At 46.3% G+C, this 24087-nt stretch overlaps 1 protein-coding gene across 1 annotated transcript in view; it reads left to right on the plus strand.

Annotated features, from left to right (window-relative positions):
* The window catches only part of KCNH5 (potassium voltage-gated channel subfamily H member 5), a 196143-nt gene extending 181829 nt beyond the window's left edge, over window positions 1-14314 (plus strand). The window contains exon 11 of the mRNA XM_083611785.1: window positions 12856-14314. Coding sequence (XP_083467911.1) covers window positions 12856-13803 — 948 coding nt within the window. The 3' untranslated portion in view covers window positions 13804-14314. The remainder of the gene's footprint in view (window positions 1-12855) is intronic.
* The last annotated feature ends 9773 nt before the right edge of the window (window positions 14315-24087 follow it).

Here is a 24087-nt window from a genome sequence, read left to right on the forward strand (position 1 = left end):
GAGGTGTTGTTGTTCAAATAACCTGCAGGCAGCACTTCTAAGGTACCCAACATCTTGTTCTCCATTGGACCACATCAGTGAGGCCAAGGGGGGGGGGGTCTTGTCATCTGGGCAGCCCAAGACCTCCATACACACTGTCCAGGCTTGCATCTGGGAGAGGTCGCTTCAGTGCAGCTAACACAGTGGTTTGACTTCACCCCCAGAGGCATACTCCATTTCCTCCAAAAGGATGCCAGATGCTCTTTGAGGAGGCAAGACCTCCATACCTCCAAGAGCCAGTGTGGTGTAATGGTTAAGAGCGCTGGACTCGTAATCTGGTGAACCGGGTTCGCTTCCCCGCTCCTCCACATGCAGCTGCTGGGTGACCTTGGGCCAGTCACACTTCTCTGAAGTCTCTCAGCCCCACTCACCTCACAGAGTGTTTGTTGAGAGGGAGGAAGGGAAAGGAGAATGTTAGCCGCTTTGAGACTCCTTCGGGTAGTGATAAAGTGGGATATCAAATCCAAATACATACACATTGCCCTGGGGAGGTTGCTGCTGACGCAGCCAAAAACCATTGCAGGAAGCATCTGTTATGAGTTACTGGTCTCTGCAGCCACAGCAGGTGCTGTGATTCTACAGTGGTTTGAATTCACCCTTGGAGGTGCGCTCCATTGTCTCTCGAGACAGCTGAGTGCTAGCTAGGCCACTTTAGGGAGGTGAGAATCCTTGCCTGAAAGGTAGCCCATCCCCTCTTGCACCTGGTCCCATCCACCAATGGAATGTGGCCCCCGGAAAGTTCCCCGCAAGGGAATGTGGTCCTTCATGAGATCTTAAGAATGGGGTGAGATGGTAGATGAAGAAGCGCTCTGGATGTAGGAACCCAGCTGGCTATCTGGGAGTACAGTGGTACCTTGGGTTACAGACGCTTCAGGTTACAGACGCTTCAGGTTACAGACTCTGCTAACCCGGAAATAGTACCTTGGGTTAAGAACTTTGCTTCAGGATGAGAACAGAAATCGTGCGGTGGCAGCAGTGGGAGGCTCCATTAGCTAAAGTGGTGCTTCAGGTTAAGAACAGTTTCAGGTTAAGAACAGACCTCCAGAATGAATTAAGTTTTTAACTCGAGGTACCACTGTTTTCCGCCTTGATGCCAGAACTGCTTCACTTGACAAAACTGACTTCTGTGCGCAAGTTGCTCGTTTGGCTGGTGCAGGCTCTGTGTGAAATGAGACTAGTGTTGGGGTTGGGCTAATGTCCAGGACTGAATTACCTTTCATTACCTTAGAGGAACCGTGTGAGAAAGATTGGGGTTAGGATAAAGGCTGCAGAGCATCTCACATTACTGCTATCTTCACCACCCCTGCGTTATAGATAAAGAAACCTCCTCAGTTTTCCAAGGCTGACAACCGGTTAACTTTTACTTAACCTTCGCTTGTCGCACCGACAACCTCCTTCTCCCTTCCTCACCCCAAGCCGCTTTCTAACCATCCCCCAAATAACCCTTAAACCTAAGCCATTTGGGAGGACAGGACCTCAGCGGCAACCCTTCTTCTTAACACACAAACCTGCGACAAAGGACCCCCCCTTCTTTGACCCCCACCCACGGGAAACAAATCCTGACAGCAAATTCCCATCACATTAATGACTGTTGATCTTGCCATACAGTGGAGTTTTTCCCCATTTCCCTTGAGAAGGTGTCTTATGCAGCAATTAATTTAGTTCTCTGCCGCCCTCGTCCTTTGGGGCTTAACTTTTAACTCTGGTCTCCTCGTTTTGAAATGTTTCTCTCTGTGTGGGAGCCTGTAATCTCAAGGAGGCCAAAGGAACAACAACGGGAGCTTGTTCTATTATTAGGATTCTTTTCTTTATCTTGTAAGAGAAATCTCGTCTAATTTCCCATGGAGCAGATACACTTATGGGCTTGGGGACTGTTGCCCTTTCGTTTGGTTGGATGTCCATTTTAGACAAAGTGAAATTCCATTGCAATTTCAAACATTTGGAAAGTCTGCATATGAAATATCAACTTGTGGAGAGAAGCTTGTTTCCTTTCCGTTCCTCTCCTTTAACATTAATTTTACACCAGTAATATAGGTTGCTTTGTTGGCCGAGGGAGCCAGCGTACAGCTTCCGGGTCATGTGGCCAGCATGACTAAGCCGCTTCTGGTGAACCAGAGCAGCGCACGGGGTGGCGCTGTGGGTTAAACCACAGAGCCTAGGGCTTGCCGATCAGAAGGTCGGTGGTTCGAATCCGCGCGACGGGGTGAGCTCCCGTTGCTCAGTCCCTGCTCCTACCAACTTAGCAGTTCAAAAGCACGTCAAAGTACAAGTAGATAAATAGGTACCACTCTGGCAGGAAGGTAAACGACGTTTCCGTGCACTGCTCTGGTTCGCCAGAAGCGGCTTAGTCATGCTGGCCACATGATCCGGAAGCTGTACGCCGGCTCCCTCGGCCAATAAAGCAAGATGAGCGCCGCAACCCCAGAGTCGGCCACGACTAGACCTAATGGTCAGGGGTCCCTTTACCTTTACCTTAATATAGGTTGCATCAGTTTGACCATAAACATAAACCACTTTTTTCCATTTAATAATAATAAAAAAACCAACAACATCTGTATTCCATGGCTAGGAATCAAAAGTGGGGAAACTCTTCGTGTCCCGCTTGCCATTTGGTCAGACCGTGTGAAAAGAGGTTTCTGGGCTCTTCTTATATTCAACAGATTGCATAAAGAGGGGCTGAAAAACTACTCATATTAGAAGAACATAATTGCATTTTTTTTCTGCAAGCAAAAGGAAAAACTAAATAATTTGTTTTCCACCCCCCTACCCCTCAAATTAGATCCATGGTAAAAAAAAGAAAAAGGTAAAGGTAAAGGACAGAGCGTTCCACCAGATCGGGGCCACAGCCGAAAAAGCCCTGGCTCTGGTTGAGGCCAGCCTAACCTCCCTGTGGCCCGGGATCTCCAAGATGTTTTTATTTGAAGACCATAAGGTCCTCCGTGGGACATACCAGGAGAGGCGGTCCCGTAGGTACGTGGGTCCTAGGCTGTATAGGGCTTTAAAGGTTAAAACCAGCACCTTAAACCTGATCCTGTACTCCACCGGGAGCCAGTGCAGCTGGTATAGCACTGGGTGAATGTGATCCTGTGGCAAGGACCCCGTAAGGAATCTCATGCGGCATTCTGCACCCACTGGAGTTTCTGGGTCAGTCTCAAGAGCAGCCCCACATAGAGTGAGTTACAAGTGATGGACTTCCTATTCAGGAGAAACAGGCATATCAAGGACTTATAATACTGGAAATGACCTTGAAACCAGTGTCAGTTCATGGGGAATATTAACATGGAAAATTATTTTAGTGGGAATTGTTTTCCAGAGATAAGTCTGGGAATAAGATCCAATAGGAATCTGCCTTCTTGTTCTCTGATCCTTCTTCTGAATAGTGCGTTCCCCATGAAATGTTTCCACGGGGCGGCACTCCTGTGATGGCTTTCAAGAGCCTCACCATGGAACTCACACACATTTCCTGTTTGCACATAAATCCTATCTTCTGCGTATGCTATCTTTAACTGAGATATTTATTTATGTATGTGTGCATATGGTAGATACTGTTGGAATCTGCATGCCCTACGCCAAGATCTAATTTAAGTCTGCTGCAGCAACAATCTGCGCATTGGAATTAGACTTGTCACTGGAATTTTGCAGTGTACAGCCAAACGTCTGCCGAACAGATAGATCGCAGGTGCAACGTTTATTTATTTCATTTCATTAATGAAGCGCTTCCCACGAAGCATCCCAAAGCAATTAACAATAAAATCATGAAAACCGCAATGATAAAGACATCCATTAAAACAATGCCAAGTCTAATACAGGCATAAAAATTTCCTCTTGTTCAATAAGTGCCAAAAAAATAAAAAAATAAAAATAGAGAGGATGCCTGTCCCATCTGTAAAGGGATTTCCAAAGGAAAAGTTCTAAAGACCCAATTTCTGCATCGTATGGAATGGAAGTCCTGATGAGATGGTGTCTTCAGAGCTTAGTGATCAACTGTTTATATAAGGGGTGAGTACCGTATTTTTCGCCCTATAGGATGCACTTTTCCCCCTCCAAAAATGAAGGGGAAATGTGTGTGCGTCCTATGGGGCGAATGCAGGCTTCAGGAAGCTATCCGCAAGTCTTGCAAGCCCGGCGGGAGGTCTCGCAGGCTCGCAAGGCTTGCGGGCAGCAGCCTGCAGCCCAAAAGCTCGGGGGATAGCGGGGAGGCGGAGCGCTGCCACCCCACTATTCCTCGACCTGATCTGGAGGATGGCGGGGGAGGGCAGGAGGCAAGCGTGCTTCTCCCCCCCCCCCCGCCAGCCCCACAACCTCGGGGGATAGCGGGGAGGCAGAGCGCCGCCACCCCGTTATTCCCCGACCTGATCTGGAGGCTGGCGGGGGGGGAGAAGCAAGCTTGCTTCTCCCCCCCCCGCCAGCCCCACAAACTCGGGGGACAGCGGGGTAAGCCGCTGCCCCACAGAGGCTAGAGAGGCTGTCCCTGAAGGCAGAAGAGGGAGACGGAGCACTCCGTCTCCCTCTTCTAGCTTGGGGATGGCTGCGCAAACCTGGGGGGGAAATAATTTTTTTCCCCTTGATTTCCCCCCAAAAAAACTAGGTGCGTCCTATGGACTGGTGCGTCCTATAGGGCGAAAAAAATGGTATATAAGGTCTCAGGGACGCGGGTGGCACTGTGGGTTAAACCACAGAGCCTAGGACTTGCCGATCAGAAGGTCAACGGTTCGAATTCCCGCCACGGGGTGAGCTCCCGTCGCCCGGTCCCTGCTCCTGCCAACCTAGCAGTTCGAAAGCACATCAAAGTGCAAGTAGATAAATAGGTACCACTCCGGCAGGAAGGTAAACGGCATTTCCGTGTGCTGCTCTGGTTTGCCAGAAGCGGCTTAGTCATGCTGGCCACATGACCCGGAAGCTGTACGCCGGCTCCCTCAGCCAATAAAGCGAGATGAGCACCGCAACCCCAGAGTGGGTCACGACTGGACCTAATTGTCAGGGGTCCCTTTACCTTTATATAAGGTCTCACGAGGGACAATAGCTCAGTAGTCAAGCACGTGTAGCCTACAGAGAAGTCAAGGAAATATAGTAGAGCATATGCCTCTTCTGATCTCATAAGAATATAAGAGCCTGCTGGATCAGGCCAATGACCCATCTATTCCAGCATCCTGTTCTCACAGTGGCCAACCAGACCCTTGATCATCTTGGTCGCCCTCCTCTGCACACGTTCCTGTTTCATAGCTCAGTCCCTTATTCTTATGCACAAGGAAATCAGCCTATTCAATGTAATGTTCATCACCATTTTGCAGAAAGTAGGAGGGGTGAGCAAAAGAAGAGCCTGCAGGATCAGGCCAGTGGCCCATCTACTGCATCTTCCCCTTCTCACAATGGCTGACCAGACACCCACAAGCAGGACCCGAGCACAAGAGCAAGTCTCCCCTCCTGTGGTTTCCAGCAACTGGTTTTCATAAGCCTCCAGCAGTAAAAGTAGAACATCGCCATTGTCCTGCATGGATTCATCTAGTCCTCTTTTTAAACCATCCAAGTTGGTGGCCATCACTGCATCTTGTGGGAATGAGTTCCACAGTTTAACTATGTACTGTGTGAAGAAGTCCTATCTGTTGCCTGTCCTGAATCTTCCGACACTCAGTTTCACTAGATGTCCCTGAGTTCTGTGTTGTTGTGAGAGAGGGAGAAAAAATAGTTTCTCTACTCACTGTCCCCATTCCATGCAGAATTTTATGCATTTCTTCCTCCTCCTCCTCCTCCTCCCTCTTTGGCGATCCCTCGTAGCCAAGTAAGATTGTCTTCCATGAACACAGTCTTAACAATGAGTCCATAAGTGACTGTGGAGGCCAATTCTGGATCCACATGTCCTTCCACAGTGGGGACATTGGTTTCCGGGTGGGAGTTGATCATGGTGAAGGTTTGCTAAGCGTGCCGTCCTCTTAGCACATTTCTCCCTTGCATCCTGAGTTCAAGTGTCTTCAAAGCCCATGACACCTTTGGCAAAGGTGTCCAACTGGAGGGCTCGTAGGCCAGCGTTTCCCAGTTGTTTGTGTTTTTATTCTACATTTTTTTAGATTTCCCTTGAGAGAGTCTTTAAACCTCTTTTGTTGACCACCAGCATTACACTTTCCATTTTTAAGTTTGGAATAGAGTAGTTGCTTTGGAAGACGATAATCAGGCATCCGTACAACATGACCAGTCCAACGAAGCTGATGTTGAAGAATCATCGCTTCGACACTGGTGATATTTGCTTCTTCCAGCACACTGGCATTACTTTGCATGTCTTCACAAGTGATGTGTACAAATTTTTCAGAGACACCATTGATGGAATCTTTTGAGGAGGATATTGGCAGTCTGCATTCAGTTCCTTTCCTAAAGATTCCTAGCATGGAATTCTCCTTTTTCACAGCTGCTGCATGCTCAGCACCAAACATTCCTTGCCATTATTGTTCTCCAAGAACTGTTGCCTCTTTTTAGCATATGTTCCTTTACATACCCTCTTTGCCTTAAAAACACGCTTTAATATTTTAAACATGATTTTATTCTTTTTTTCTGGTTGTGCAGGGTTCGCTGAGTATATTAATATTATTAATTTTTTTTTTTGCAAAGGGCCCCAAACCCCAGCTGGCAGCAGGAGCGGCGTGACACGTATAATTAAAAATATTATTTGCCATCCCCTGCAGCTTTCGTTGTAGACTATGACAGCCAAATGAAAGCAAGAACAGTTCTTAATTGAAGATCTATGCACACTCTATTTGGGTCATAGCAGGGAGATAAAAGCACCAGCCTGTTCCCCCCTGCCATAGATGCACACACCCACACCCTGCACACTTTTTGCTGTTTCAACTCATTACTAATAAACATGTTGTGGTTCTAAATTATGCTAAGTAGCTGCGTTAACTCCAGGCCATCACCCGTGTCCTTACTGTAGTTGGAAAAAGGCTTATGTGTGGTGCATTTCAATGAAGCCAAGGGGAGCTTTGATCACGGAGTTGATTTCCTAGATTAACTTTCAGTGTGTCAAATTCCCCCAGCACCCCCGCCCAGTCGCCATCGAAACCAGCCTTGCCTGCGACAAACTACAGTTTCATAGAACAGGCAGAAACTTCTGGTTGCTGGCTCCAAAAGAGGCGAGGAACTGGGTGATGACTCGTTTGCCCTGAACCCCTGAGTAGTTAGAATGGGATCGGAGAACACCATCAGAACTAAAACACAGCCATCCTTTGAAATTTTCATTTCTTCCAAATTTTGTCATGCAGTTTTCCAGCCAAGTCATGTGTTCGAGATGCATACACTAAGGTAGAATACATATCTTAGTGAAAATAGCATGCAGCAATCATGCATTATATTATTTTATTGGGTGTGATTGTGTGTATTGTGGGGAACTTTGCAAAAAAAAATGCGTATTTTAGGAGAAAATTGCATTCAGAAACAGGTGCATGGGAAGAAATTTGCACTAAAATGTTGGTGAATTTTCCTGAAGGCTTAAAAAAGAAAATGTAAACTGATGCGGAGAACTGGACTTAAGGTTGGAAAAATGAGAAACCAAAATCAACAGATTCACCTATACCTAGGAATTGCTTCCACATAAAGGCACATTGAACCAGGTGTGGGGATTCTGTTTCTTCCTTGCATAATCTGCAGCCACATCAGCTTGCCACTGTTGGAAGCGCTACAAACAGGTTGATTGTGTGTCATGCTCAAGGATTATCATAATACACATCAACAGATGTCAACGCACTTCCTTCTTAACTTGATACTCTCCAACAAGAACAGGTCTGTGTTGCTGGACTCCTATTATCCCTAAGCATTGGCCATGCCAGCTGGGGCCCATGGGAAATGGAAACCTCAAGACTTGGTTGTTACAATATGCTCTATGTGTTGAATCAAGCCTTGTCAGTCAGAGGAATTTGGCACTCTCCAGGTGCCCGGCTTTGATTCCATGTTGACCTCCCCGTCAGCGACTCCCGGCAAGACAAGGCGAGGTCTCTATCGGCCGATTCTCCTCAACGTGAGAAGAACACAACCATCCCTCCTCCCTCACTCCCAGGGAGGGGAGAGAGACAGACAGAAATGTCTTTACATGCCTTTATTTCTGTCTTTCCAGTAGTGCAGAGAAACGTGTCTGCACCCTCTCACATCAGCAGCCAGAGAGAGAAAAACTCCACCCATGTACTTCTGGTACAGGGTCATGTGACACTCTGAGCTAACATCCGGTGCTCAGTGCACATAATAGACTGTCCCTTCTTCCCACGGTACAGTCCCATAACATCAACATCCTGTTTGGCTTTCCAGCCATCTGGAGCACTCAGCAGCATTGCTCCTTTTTCGTAACAACCTCCCCCAAAAGAATCAATGCATGTTGCGGCAAGCAAAGCGTGATCCAGAGAAGAAAACAAACAGTTGTTATACACATAACACTCCCCTGTTGTTTCAGTTCCACCCTTGGAACTACCCGCCACTGGTTTCCCCAGTGTACCTCTCTGGTTGTCTGGTTTCCAAGGAATGAGTGCATCTGCATTACCTTGGCTAGCAACTCTCTGTTGTGTCTTTGTCTCTGACTTAGACACAGCTCCAACCTGTCCTCGGTTGTTTACAACAGCAACACATGTAACAGCTAAGTTAGCATACTCTTCTGAGTACCTTTTGGGTGGTTCACCCTTTGTGACTCTCTCAGACCTGCGTAAGAGGTGCTGATCCTCTCTGCTCACTGGTTCTGTCTCAGGACTCTTAGGAGAACCAGTTCCAACAGTAAACAGTGGTTCAACCTTCACCTGTGAAGGTCTATCCATTGTGTGAGATTTCCTCTCAATGACTGTGACAACAGAGCTCTCTGAGCTATCACTGTCGCTCTCAGTACCACTGTACTCTGTGAAATCATCATCATCATCTGAATCGTCCTCTGTGGGAAATGTGTGTACTATCACTCTCTCCTTTTCAGGAGCACTCTCTAGAAATTTTGTGAGAATCACCTGACCAGATTCAGACAAAATTACTCTGTAGAGACCCTTTTCATATCCCACAAAAATGCCTCTGGCATTCTTTACTCCACCTGGAGCTTCTGTCCTCACATGAGACCCAAAAACCTTGAAATGGGCAACAGAAGGTTTTCTCTGGAACAGTTTCTCAAAAGGAGAACTTCCCAACTCTTTTGAAACCTTTCTCACTTTCGTATAACAATACGACATTAGAGACTCGGCCCAGTACTCATGTGGCAGATGTGAACTAAGCAATTGCGCATTCATCCCCTTTTGCAATTCTTTGTTCATCCGTACACAGACACCCCTGTTCCACGCTTCCGCTGAAACAGCAACTTTGTGTCTTATTCCTTTCTTCTGCAGAAAACTCTGGAAATCCTGTAAAAGAAAAATCTGCTTCTCATCTGTGAATAGACAATCAATGTTAGCATCATGCATACTCTTAACTTTGTCACAAAACTCCTGAAACCTCTCCAAGGCTTCCTGTGGCTTTCTCAACACATAAACCCAGACATAGTTAGAGAAATGATCCACACACACAAGATAAAATCTTGCTTTGCCTCTAGATGGTTCTAGAGGACCAATCACATCAGCATACACCCGCTGAAACGCTCTGTCGACCCTGGCCACCTTCTTGGCGTTTGTTTTGGTCACACCTGCAAGAGAAATCATGTTAGACTCAGAATTACATTCCATGTAATCACTTTGGTCAAAGTCCAACAAATATAGTCCATCCTTCTCTCCGGCCGAAAGAAATAACTCTCCATCTTTGTAGATCTTGCAGCTCTCAGCATCGTAGGACAATCTCAGTCCTTTCTTTGCAATCTGCGAAACACTCAGCAGATTGAACTTCAATTCAGGAACCAAATAAACATTGTTTATTGTCAAGTTCAGACTCTTAAGATAGACAGTCCCTACACCGGTCGCTTCCAGCTCCTGACCGTTGGCCTGTTTCACAGCGAAGCTTTGCTTCTTAAACGTTGAAAAGAGTTCTCTGTGTGGGGACATATGGACGGTGGCTCCAGTGTCAATAACAAATGAGTTCCCAACACCTGGCGTGGTTCCTTTCGCCATCAAAGCCTTTCCAGGTCTCACCGAAGGCTTGGTATGACCTTTGCCTGACGCCTCAGGCTTTGCTGAGCGGCCCTTCGCTCCTTTCGGCTGGCGTGGCTTCTTGCAGTTCCGCTGAAGATGCCCAGCCTGTCCACAATTGTAGCATCGGACAACGTTCAAAACTACAGCATCCTCTCCAGTAGCAACATCAGTGGGGGAATTAGAACTCCGTTCTTCCCTCCCCCTGTCCTTCACCTCCAGTGCAGCAAGCCTGTCGTGTTCATTCAAAACAACGGCACACACCCTTTCCGCGGTCAAATCGTGAGCGGGGAGGGAACCAAGCTGACTGGCAACGGTTTTGTAAGTCCGATTTAGGCTGTTGATCATCATGAAGCAAAACACTTCCTCCTGCAGACGGAAATTGCGTTCCACCATCTGCTGGCGCAGATATTTCATCTCCGTCAGGTGCGCTTGAACATCTCCATCAGGCGCAAGCCTCAGATTGGTCAGCTTCTCAAAATACAACAACGCTGAAGAGCCAGCATCTCTCTGGTGTGTTCTACGCAGCGTTTCCCAAATCTCACGCACATATTCCAAATCCTGAATATGCACAAGTTGATCATCCGAGACACACAGAATTATAGCCGTCCTGGCCTTCACATTCTGTGATTCCCAACCTCGGGTTGGTGCTTGAGGGATGGGGTTCTCAATCACCCCAAAAATCCTCTGATTCTGCAGCAGGGCCTTCATCTTTACAGACCAAGATGAATAATTGTCATTAGTCAGGGGAGGCGGGTAAGGCAAGGCTCCCCCCTTCTTGGGATCCATTTTGAATCCAAGTCTCAGCTCTTCACCCTCGAGCTAGTAAAATCCCAAAAGCTCCTTTTGAGCTGTCTTTCTGCCTCTCTCTCAGGCAGGCAATCTGCAAGCTGTCTCACAGTCAAAACAACTTTCGCTTTCCCGGCTCTGACTGAGCCAGCCCCAGGTGTCAGTAGTTTTCCTCTGTCCTGACTGTCGTTGCTTAGCAACTGTGCATACCTCTTCGTTATCTCACCGCAAATATGCCTGGTATGCAAGGCTAGGCTCTCAGAGCTGTTTTTCCAAACGCAGCTCTCTTGTGAACCAGAGAATAAATCAATCTGCATTCACACTTTTAGCCCGATATTTTTCATACCTTTTTGGGGCTCCGTTGCTTGGAAAACACCCCCTCTTGGTGTTCAGCTGATCAGCTTATCAGACGTTATCTTCTTCCCTTGGTGCAGAGGATGGCACACGATCCATCAACCTCTCACCTCTCATGCTGATTCCCATGGATCAGATAACCAGCAGCGTCTGCTACCATATGTTGATATTAAGCCATATTAAAGCCTTTTGTTCAGCTCTGCTGCAATGCTCCTTTTTCGTAACACTATGTGGGGCACCTGGACTTTGGCCTGGACTTGGGAGCTCCACGTGTTGCAAAATGCCGCGGCTATACTGTTTAAGGGAACAGATTATCACCAGCACAGAACTCCAGTGTTTTAAACCCTGCACTGGCTGCCCATAGGCTCCTGGGTCAGGTGGGATGCGGGTGGTGTTGTGGTCTAAACCATTGAGCCTCTTGGACTTGCCGATCAGAAGGTCAGCAGTTTGAATCCCCACGACAGAGTGAGCTCCCGTTGCTCTGTTCCAGCTCCTGCCAACCTAGCAGTTCGAAAGCACACCAGTGCGAGTATATAAATAGGTACCACTGTGGCGGGCCGGTAAACGGCGTTTCTGTGTGCTCTGGCTTCTGTCACAGTGTTCCGTTGCACCAGAAGTGGTTTAGTCATGGCTCGGAAGCTGTCTGCGGACAAACGCCGGCTCCCTCAGCCTGAAAGCGAGATGGGCGCCGCAATCCCATAGTCGCCTTTGACTGGACTTAACCATCCAGGGGTCCTTTACCTTTTACCTTACCTGGGTCAGGTTCAATGTTATAGCATTAATTTACAAGGTCATTTACAATTTGGTTCCAGGATACCTCAAGGACCACCTGATCACTTATATCCTTGCCTGATCATGAAGGCCCTTGAGGGAAATCACTGTCTTTGGTCTCAAATGGCTCAGATACACAGTTCATACCCCCTCTTAGCTGTTTATTCAATATTGTGGGCACAATTTTATGGTACTCCCTTCCAGTTGGGGTCAAACAGGGTCACTCACTACTGGACACCTGGAACCTGATGAAGATTTTATGGTTATTATTATTCAAGCAAGCATTCTAATTTTAATTTCATTTAATGGTTTTAATTGATTTATATTTATATTTATTTCATCTTTCAAACCATTTAGGGACCATTGCAGTTAAGCAGAACATAATTCCTTCAAATAAAGAAAGGCAAACAAAGATCTAGGGAGCCACAGATATCCTTGTAAGGAAATATTGTAGCACAACATATGGATGGTTGGAGACAGGAGCAAACAATGGATAAAATGAATTTGGATATCTGTCTCCACCATTGACAGCTTGCCTTGGTCAACCACCCATGTATTCACTTGCAGAGAAAATACCAAAGAAGAAACAAGGAGGCATTTCTCCCACTAAACCAGCTTTTGCCAACCTAGTGCCTTTTTGGACTATAACTCCCATCATCCCTGACCATTGCTGGCTGGGGCTAATGGGAATTGGAGTCCAACAACATCTGGAAGGACATCAGGCTGGGAAAGTTACACTAAGCCCATGATATTTGGTCCCACTCAGAAAAAAATTGCTCACCAAGGAAAGCTGTTTTGTTGGTTTGTTTCTTACTACATGTTGGATTTTTGTCCCTTGCAGATTATTTTCCGGAAAATCAGTGATGTCAAAAAAGAAGAGGAGGAGCGCCTGCGTCAGAAGAACGAAGTGACCTTGAGCATCCCCGTGGACCACCCGGTGCGAAAGCTCTTCCAGAAATTCAAGCAGCAGAAGGAGATGCGGAACCAAGGCACAACCATCATCGACCCAGAGAGGAATAGCCTCCAAGTGGAGACCCGGACCATGCAGAATGGGTCCTCCATCACTGGCACAAGCGTGGTCACCGTGTCTCAGATCACACCCATCCAGACATCCCTGTCTTACGTGAAGACCAATGAGGTCATCAAACAGAACAACAGGGATGCTATGGAGCTGAAGCCCAATGGCAACAGTGAGCAGAAATCCCTCAAGGTGACCAGTCCCGTGAGGATGAAAAATGGGAATGGGAAGGGGTGGCTTAGGCTAAAGAACACCATGGCGGGGCAGGAGGAGAAGAAGGAAGACTGGAACAATGTCACCAAAGCAGAGTCCATGGGGTTGTTGTCTGACGACCCCAAGAGCGGCGACTCGGAAAATGGCGTAACTAAAAACCCACTGCGGAAAACGGACTCTTGTGACAGTGGGATCACAAAAAGTGACCTTCGTTTGGACAAAGCTGGCGAGAACCGGAGCCCCCTGGAGCACAGCCCCAGCCAAGCGGATGCAAAACACCCCTTTTACCCCATCCCCGAACAGGCCTTACAAACTACCCTCCAGGAGGTCAAACACGAACTTAAGGAAGATATTCAGCTGCTAAGCAGCAGGATGGCTGTCCTGGAGAAACAGGTGGCCGAGATCTTAAAGATACTGTCTGAAAAGAGCGCGCCACCGACACCTTCTCCCAAGTCCCATTTGCCCCCTAAGCTGCCGTCCCAAATACCTTGTCAGGATATTTTTAGCGTTTCGAGGCCCGACTCACCTGAATCAGAAAAAGATGAGATCCACTTTTAATAGATATGCCTATTTCTCTTTCTGTACTCTGCGTTGTCTCCGACTAAGTTGGAGTAGGTCCATTAGACTGAATGGGCTTAAGTTGGTCACGCCCATGCATTTCAATGGGTCCTCTCTGGATATGACCAACATTGGATACAACTATACGGGTATGCTGTGAAATGAGCAGGCACACACAGAGAGAGACATACACACATGTATATATAACGTACCAGAACAGGTGTATATGTTCATGTGTGTGTGCATATGTGTGTGTGTGTGTGTGTGTATATATATATATTGACTAAATAATATATATATATATATATAATATATATATATATAAACATATATATTTTCACTTGCATTCGATATGACTTGAACACACACACAAAAATGGATTTTGATATGTAAATATTGCATGTCCAGCTGGATTCTGGCCTGCCAAAGAAAACAGTTATTAACATAGATATTGCTTGTATAATATGCAGTTGACTGCATGCACACTTTCAATTTATTTATAATCTCTATTATAAAATAAAAGGATGAATTTTGTTTTTAAAAAAGCAAGCAACGAAGGCCACAGTGTGCTGTTTAAAGAATCACGGACCAGTTTGCCAGTAAATAAACTGAACGTATTATTTCAGGTGCGGGGAACATGGGTGTAGCCAGAGGGACAGGGGGCAGCTGCCTCCCCAATCAATCCGATCAATAAAAATAAATAAATACTAAAAGTAGAAATTACTTACCTGGCAGGGGAGATACCATGATCAAAAAATACTAAAAGTTGAAATTGTAGAAAGATTTCGACAGATTTTTCTGAGCACTTGGGGTCAAAAGTAATTTAAAACAACCGTTGTTGAGACATTTCATTCTGAATCTGCTAGACAGAGCCAGATGGAGGACGGTGACAGGTGAGTGTCCTGACCCCCCCCAAAAAAAACCCCATAAATCCTGGCTACGCCCATGGGGGAAAACATTTCGGGCTGGTACCATCTAATAACATACTAATTTATGGAATGGTATAGGATGTCAAAAGTAGGCCACAAACGACCCCCAGATTCCGTCTTTTTGTCACACTCTTGGACCAACAACCTGAAATGGGCTGGGGGACAGAGCTAAGCAGATATGTCAGTGGTTGCTCTTTGCACTGTATGGTACTAGGTAAATGGCCAATATCAGCCTTCCTCAACCTGTTGTCTTCCAGTTGTTTTTGCACTCCAGCTCCCTGATCATTGGCTCTTGCTGGCAGGGGCTGATGGGAATTGCAAGGCATCTGGAGGCTACTGGGATGGGAAAGGGTGATTGCCAACTCTGAGCTACATTCAGGAGGTGCAAGTGCTCCAGAAACCACCATCAAGGACTCCTACATATATTCGCCACCCCTCTCTTAAAGTATTAGAAATATTTACGGCAGATGAGACCAATTGTGGGTCCAATGGACAAGAAGGCGGTTTCTGCCCGTGCTGTAGAGGGACGCGAGGGGCAGATGGGGCTCATCAGCCCACCTAGGAGAAGGAAAACTCTTGTCCTAAACCTCTGCTGCCTTGCGGGTTATACTCATTCATGAGGTAGTTTATTGGGAGTAAAGCCTGCGGGGAAATCTACCCTTGTGGGACGTCTTCAGGAGAAGAGAAGAAAAGTACTAAGGAGCGAACTGTACACAAATCTGCAGTAGAGTCCCTAAGACAGTTGGATAACCCCTTGTACGCCTCCTTCCGGCAACTCCTTCAGCCAAGCTGGTGGCAAACATATCGCTCGGCTTTCCTTTCCTCAGTGAGGCTGAGAGTGGGAGTTTGTTGTCTCCATACACATTATCTCCCCCCTGCACCCACCATAAATCTCCTCTAGAAGGTTGAGAGGGAAGGCAGAAGTATGGGGGGGGTGACAGGGAGAGAAGAAGAGGGCAGGGAAGTTCCATTGATTGATTGATTGATTGATTGATTGATTTTACTTATATGCTGCTTTCCCACGACGAGCTGTGCCCAAAATGGCTTACAGCAACCATTTAAAACATCAGGACGTCAAAGTAGAGGACGCTGGAAATACAAATATACAAATTGCATAACATGTCAGTAGGTTCAAAGGAACAAAAACCAACAATTTAGAAAGCACAGAACAACAACATAAACAAACAAATGTATTATTTGTATCCCACACATTTGACTGGGTTGCCCCAGCCATTCAATAGCCACCTAAAAACCAGTTAGGCATATGTACATAAATACAGAGCAAAAACAAAAGTAAAGATTCTGCTGTTGGTCTTGCTCCACTCCCAGGAGACTGGCTTAAATACAGTTCGGGGGGGGGGGTTGATGGTATGATGGTATATAGCTGGCGCCCCCATCTTTCTCTTCCAAAGGAGGCTGACAGCATCAAAAGGCAAAAGTGTTATAGTGACCAGTGAGGGCAACTACCAACTGCTGGTGCAGGTCTTGCTTCACTTCAAAGCCATCTCAGCTAAAACTCCTTGCACTGGCAGAACTGTTTACCCAAAAACCACGGGTGGTATTCATTTACTATCATTTATTCATCTGCAAACTTGGTGGATAAGGACAGAAGTAGTGAAAAATCAATGCTGACAATGTTCTCTGCATTCTGCGTTCTTTTTCTGATCTTTGGTAGACAACAGGAAAAACAACAACAAGCCGTCCATGCAGATATTTATATCTATGCATGCATGCGTGTGTGAGAGAGAAACACACACCCAGGATGCCCAGTACACCTTTTAGGGGGTTTTAACAGTTCTCAAAATCATGGCGTGGATGTGTGGGTATTGCCCATCAAATCTATTTATGCTGCATCATTAAAAAAACCCCCAACAACATTGGAGTAAGGGAACTATTTGTGGTGCAAACTGCCTTCCACATTCACTGGGTTGGACACAGCCTACTTAGAGTCACATCTATGGCTTAGCTCAAGTATCTACCTACCTACCTACCTACCTAATATCATTATAACACACCTTTTCCTCCAAAGAACTCCTGCTGGTATTAGGGATGTAGAAAGGTATCATTTTCCACTCCACCTTGTATTTGTTGCATGCAGATCACATTTTCTGACCCTACAAAGCACTGTGCTTTGTTCCAGGGCTATAAAAACGCCTTTCTTTCCTCTTGTGATCGGAGGACCAAAATGGCCTATCTTTTGGAAAAGGTAAGTTTCTATAGAGGGTGAGTGGGGCAGTGTGGCACCTGTGGGTGCCTGCTTGCCCACCAATACCTCCAATGGTGCCCACGGATGGTCTCAGTAAATATTGCCCAAAGAATCTACAACGCATGAGATACTGCCCTATAGGCGACACAACACATATAGGCTTCTGCCAAACACATATAGGCTTCTGCCAAACTTCTATAAAATCACTTCTGATTTTTGCACCATTGTCAAAACCAGCATCATATTATGAAAAGGATGAGAACCTGGATGATGGGAAGTGTGGTTCCAAACATCTGGAGCCACTGGGTTGGAGATGGCTGATATAGGTCAGGAATGAACCAACTGATGGATAAACAGGCCTGGGGGAAAATGTTGTATCTGGCCCCTGACAGCTATACCAAATTTCAATCCAGGTATCGTAAAATATGTATTCAATGTTTCCTGGTGAATGTAAAATTTAAAAAAGTTAAGAACAGAGATGTTCTATAATTTGACGTTGCTTCTCTCATTGGGGTGTTACATCTCTCATTTGTACCTATTTGTATGTAACATTATATCTAAGCCCATATGTTCCAAAGAACCATGAAGCTCTGAATGCTAGATGCCATTAATGGTGCCTAAATATTCATGTGATGATTCATTCATGTAGCAAAATGCATTTCTAGCTTCCGGAGAGACTCTGTTTGGAGAATAGGGAGGACCTCCCGAGACCAATTATTCGTGGCATATCTTGTTTTGAGCATTTTTCAACCTTCGTTCGGATTTTGAATTGAGTTCCTGCCCCAGAAAGGTGCAAAATAAGACAGACAGACACACAGAGAGACAGACATGGATACCTGTTCATTGATTCTGGATCTGCACAGAATGAACTGAAAAACTATTAGTAGGACCTGTCACGAAATACTGCATCATGGGATGCTCCTTTTCAGAATTCCAACCAACCATACCCAGTTTCAGAACACTCCATTCCATTCCTCCTTCACATTTGCTTTCTCTTCTCCCTGACCACCTCCAAAGGCCAGCCAGAATTCTATGGGCACAGAATAGGCTCAGTCATCATTCCACTATTTGGCGGCGGGAGAAGTGGTAGTGTCTGCATTAGGGTGATTTTATCCTAAATACTGGGACGCGAGTGGCACTGTGGGTTAAACCACAGAGCCTAGGACTTGCCGATCAGAAGGTCGGTGGTTCGAATCCCCATGACGGGGTGAGCTCCCATTGCTCGGTCCCTGCTCCTGCCAACCTAGCAGTTCGAAAGCACACCAGTGCAAGTAGATAAATAGGTACTGCTCCGGTGGGAAGGTAAACGACGTTTCCGTGCACTGCTCTGGTTTGCCAGAAGCGGCTTAGTCATGCTGGCCACATGACCCGGAAGCTGTACGCTGGCTCCCTCAGCCAATAAAGCGAGATGAGCGCCACAACCCCAGAGTCAGCCACGACTGGACCTAATGGTCAGGGGTCCTTTACCTTTATCCTAAATACTTACTGTACCTCGGAAAACCTTGGGGTATTTTGCAAGCCCTGTGCTATCTCCCTCTTGAGCATGGTTGGTGTCATTTTGTCTAACTTAAAGGATTGAGTTTGCTCTGAGTATACAGGATTAACCTTAAAGATGATTTCTGAACTTTGTCCTCAGATGCCTTTGGCAGAAAACTCTTTCTGGTTTCCAGTGCTGCTTGGTGTGTAAATGGAGAGAGTGGCCTTTCCGGACATCCGTGCTAGATGATACTTCACACCTCTTTGCAGTGAGGGAACATGTCGCAAAATGAATCTGACCTTGCAAATTATTTGCCTCCACAGTGTTGATTACAGTTCAGGTGGTATCCTGGTTAAAAGCTTCCAAAAGGAGGACCTTCTGAAATGTAGGCGAGGTGTTTCCGGGGTCAAGGTCAAGTCAGTGAGCCTGTAGTGCTCATAAGAAGAGCCTGTTGGATCAGGCAATGGCCCGTCTAGTCCAGCATCCTTTTCTTACAGTGCCCAACCAGACACCCACAGGAAACCAGAAAACTGGAATTCCAAAGCATTCCTACCTTTGACTGTGGAGGCAGAAGATAGCCATCCTGGCTCGTAGCCATTAATAGCCTTTGTTGTGTTCTCGGGGCCACTATCTACCCCCCAACCAGTCCTCCAAACGTCGGCAGAACCTGGCAGGGAGAGGGAAAGGACACAAGGTGTTGCAAGTCATAAGCCAAACCGTAGAAAGCTGCCACCACCTCCTTTCCGGGGTCAGCCCTAGAATGGGGTCCAAAGAGGAGAAATCCAACAGGTAGATGCACCAAGGGTCAGGCACCAGTTTAGCTTCTCTGGCAAAAGGCACAAAATACAAAAGGCAAAAGTCATTTTCCAAATTTATTGAAAAAGCCACTTACAAAGTAAAAGCTTGCACATTTCTTAAAAAGTTACAAACAGAAAAATAAAAACATTGTACAATACGGCTAACTAAAACATACTCACAAAGCATCAGTAGTTCAAAGCATAGCAAGAAGTCACAAAGTCTGTTCTTTTGGTCAAAGCTGTGACGCATGAGAGAGGAAGGGGGTGAAGATTCACTTGGGGCAACGCCATTATTCTAAGAGGCAGCATTTCCAAGCCTCTCTCTCTGTGAATATTGAATAAAAAGCAGTTGGTAAGAACTTTTCCTTGTCATATCAGTTCCTGCCGTCCTGCCCTGGAGGTTGGATCTTCTGCCACCTGACAGCTCCTATATGAAGTGAGGCAAACAGAACTGTACATAGTATTCCAGATGCGCTCACACCATAGATTTGTCTCATGACATTTGTGTATCAACAGTTTTAACTTCAGTTCCTTTCCTAATTATGCCTACCATGCAATTTGTCTTTTTCACAGCTACCACATGCTGGGCCAACATTTTCATTAAGTGACCTCAAAATCTCATCCCTGCTCTGTCACAGCTGACCAGTTCAGACCCCATAAGTGTGTCCGTGAAATTAATATTCCCCCCCCCCTCCTTAACATGCATTTCACTTTACACTTCTTCCATTTGCTCACATCCCATCAGGGAAAGGGATTGGGGAACATTTTAATTGGACATTTTCATAAGAACTTAAGTCCTCGTCGTAACACCATTTCCTTAAATGCATGGCATTTCGCTAAGGCGGCATCGATATATGATCAAGAATAGGCAGCGAATAGAAATGGCAAGTGTTCCACAGGGGATTCTCTCAATACACAAGCAAGTGACGTTTGCTTGTCATATAGCGAACGGAGTAATTTGATGCCTCTCTGACATCAAGGCGAAGTACATTTCAAGGAGATGATCCATATCAATGGCTGGCTGCCGAAAGCGGGCAACTTCTAAAAGGGCAGCAAATAAATAAATTAGCAAGCATTGAGTAAAGTCACCTCTTGAAGTCAGACATCAAAGAAAGTTGCTAATGGATGTGTACACGAGATATATAAAGCCCTTTCTCCCAGACAAATATTGTTAGTCATTGAAATTTTGTTGGCTTCCCTTGAAATTTGTGCAGAAGTTCATGGAAGCTGGACAAATGTTGCTTTGTTCAAAGCTCTGTGGAAATCTAGTGAAAGCAAGTGGTGCTTTAAAGCGTTTGTTACTGTTTATCACCCCACTCAAAGTCTATGGGTCTTAATAGTGCTTCATTGGGGTGAGATTATGCTCTGATTTCTTTGACAGTCTGCAAAGGGTCAGAGTATTTGTAGAAGAAGAAGAAGAAGAGGAGGAGGAGGAGGAGGAGGAGGAGGAGGAGGAGTTTGGATTTGATATCCCGCTTTATCACTACCCTAGGGAGTCTCAAAGCGGTTAACATTCTCCTTTCCCTTCCTCCTCCACAACAAACACTCTGTGAGGTGAGTGAGGCTGAGAGATTTCAGAGAAGTGTGACTGGCCCAAGGTTACCCAGCAGCTGCATGTGGAGGAGCAGAGACACAAACCCAGTTCCCCAGATTACGAGTCTATCGCTCTTAACCACTACACCACACTGGCTCTTGTAGCTATGTTGGCCCTAAAGATTGGTGTTTAAAACCATGCAGCATCAGCATTAAGATTTCTATAAGAGGCAGAAAAATAATTAAGTTAGGGGTTTGGGGGGGGTTGTGTGTGTGAGCTATTCTTAAGGAACTTCACCACAATCTAAACTTCCCACATCGGTTGCCATACGTCCGAATTTTCCCAGACATCTAAGTGATTTCCACCCGGAAACTGTCGGAATCAAGCCTTCAGTTCAGAGGAATTTGGCCACTCTCCAGGTGCCCGGCTTGAATTCCTTGTTGATCTCCCCCGTCAGCGACTCCCGGCAAGACAAGGCGAGATCCCGGCGATCCTCCACAAACGTGAGAAGGACACACCATCCCTCCTCCCCTGCCATCCCCAGGGAGGGGAGAGAGACAGACAGAAATGTATTTACATGCCTTTATTTCTGTCTTTCCAGCAGTACAGAGAAAACATGTCTGCACTCTCTCAACACCAACAGCAGAGAGGGAATAACTCCTCCCATGTACTTCCAGTACAGGGTCATGTGACACTCTGAGCTAACATCCGGTGCTCAGTGCACAGAATAGACTGTCCCTTGTTCCCACGGTACAGTCCCAAAACATCAACATCCTGTTTGGCTTTCCAGCCATCTGGAGCACTCAGCAGCATTGCTCCTTTTTCGTAACATCCTCCCCCAAAAGAATCAATGCATGTTGCGGTAAGCAAAGCGTGATCCAGAGAAGAAAACAAACAGTTGTTATACTCATAACACTCCCCTGTTGTTTCAGTTCCACCCTTGGAACTCCCCGCCACTGGTTTCCCCAGTGTACCTCTCTGGTTGTCTGGCTTCCAAGGAATGAGTGCATCTGCATGACCTTGGCTAGCAACTCTCTGTTGTGTCTTTGTCTCTGACTTAGACACAGCTCCAACCTGTCCTCGGTTGTGTACAACAGCAACACATGCAACAGCTAAGTTAGCAAACTCTTCTGAGTACCTTTTGGGTGGTTCACCCTTTGTGACTCTCTCAGACCTGCGTATGAGGTGCTGATCCTCTCTGCTCACTGGTTCAGTCTCAGGACTCTTAGGAGAACCAGTTCCAATAGTAAACAGTGGTTCATCCTTCACCTGTGAAGGTCTATCCATTGTGTGAGATTTCCTCTCAATGACTGTGACAACTGAGCTCTCTGAGCTATCACTGTCGCTCTCAGTACCACTGTAATCTGTAAAATCATCATCATCATCTGAATTGTCCTCTGTGGGAAATGTGTGTACTATCACTCTCTCCTGTTCAGGAGCACTCTCTAGAAATTTTGTGAGAATCACCTGACCAGATTCAGACAAAATTACTCTGTAGAGACCCTTTTCATATCCCACAAAAATGCCTCTGGCATTCTTTACTCCACCTGGAGCTTCTGTCCTCACATGAGACCCAAAAACCTTGAAATGGGCAACAGAAGGTTTTCTGTGGAACAGTTTCTCAAAAGGAGAACTTCCCAACTCTTTCGAAACCTTTCTCACCCACGCATAACAAAACGACATTAGGGACTCCGCCCAGAACTCATGTGGCAGATGTGAACTAAGCAATTGCGCATTCATCCCCTTTTGCAATTCTTTGTTCACCCGTACACAGACACCCCTGTTCCACGCTTCCGCTGAAACAGCAACCTTGTGTCTTATCCCTTTCTTCTGCAGGAACCTCTGGAAATCCTGTAAAAGAAAAATCTGCTTCTCATCTGTCAAAAGACAATCAATGTTTGCATCATGCATATTTTTAACCTTGTCACAAAACTCCTGAAACCTTTCCAAGGCTTCCTGTGGCCTCTGTAACACATAAATCCAGACAAAGTTAGAGAAATGATCCACACACACAAGATAAAATCTTGCATTGCCTCTAGATGGTTCTAGAGGACCAATCACATCAGCATACACCCGCTGAAACGCTCTGTCGACCCTGGCCACGTTCTTGGCGCTCGTTTTGGTCACACCTGCAAGAGAAATCAAGTTAGACTCAGAATTACATTCCATGTAATCACTTTGCTCAAAAGTCAACAAATATAGTCCATCTTTCTCTCTGGCAGAAAGATACAACTCTCCATCTTTGAAGATCTTGCAGCTCTTATCATCATAGGACAGTTTCAGTCCTTTCTTTGCAATCTGCGAAACACTCAGCAGATTGAACTTCAATTCAGGAACCAAGTAAACATTGTGTATAGTCAGGTTCAGGCTCTTAAGATACACAGTTCCAATCCCGGTCGCCTCCAGCTCCTGACCGTTGGCTTGTTTCACAGCGAAGCTTTGCTTCTTAAACGTCGAAAAGAGCTGTTTGTGTGGAGACATATGAACAGTACAGCCCGTATCGATTATAAAAGAGTGTCCAACATCTGGCGTTGTTCCTTTCGCCATCAGGGCCTTTGCAGGTTTCACCGAAGACTTGGTATGACCTTTGCCTGCTGCCTCAGGCTTTGCTGAGCGGCCCTTAGCTCCTTTTGGCTGGCGTGGCGTCTTGCAGTTCCACTGAAGATGCCCAGCCTGTCCACAATTGTAACATCGGACAACGTTCAAAGCTACAGCATTCTCTCCAGTAGCAACATCAGTGGGGGAATTAGAACTCCGTTCCTCCCTCCCCCTGTCCTTCACCTCCAGTGCAGCAAGCCTGTCGTGTTCATTCAAAACAACGGCAGACACCCTCTCCGCGGTCAAATCTTGCGCCGGAAGGGAACCAAGCTGACTGGCAACGGTTTTGTAAGTCCGATTTAAGCTGTTTATCATCATGAAGCAGAACACTTCCTCCTGTAGACGGAAATTGCGTTCCACCATCTGTTGGCGCAGATATTTCATTTCCGTCAGGTGCGCTTGAACATCTCCATCAGGCGCAAGCCTCAGATTGGTCAGCTTCTCAAAATACAGCAACGCTGAAGAGCCAGCATCCCTCTGATGTGTTCTACGCAGCGTTTCCCAAATCTCTTGCGCGTATTCCAAATCCTGAATATGCACAAGTTGATCAACCGAGACACACAGAATTATAGCCGTCCTGGCCTTCACATTCTGTGATTCCCAACCTGGTGTTGGTGCTTGAGGGATGGGGTTCTCAATCACCCCAAAAATCCTCTGATTCTGCAGCAGGGCCTTCATCTTTACAGACCAAGATGAATAATTGTCATTAGTCAGGGGAGGCGGGTAAGGCAAAGCTTCCCCCT

Source organism: Podarcis filfolensis (genome assembly GCF_964270895.1).
Source record: "Podarcis filfolensis genome assembly, chromosome: 1".
Lineage (NCBI taxonomy): Eukaryota > Metazoa > Chordata > Lepidosauria > Squamata > Lacertidae > Podarcis > Podarcis filfolensis.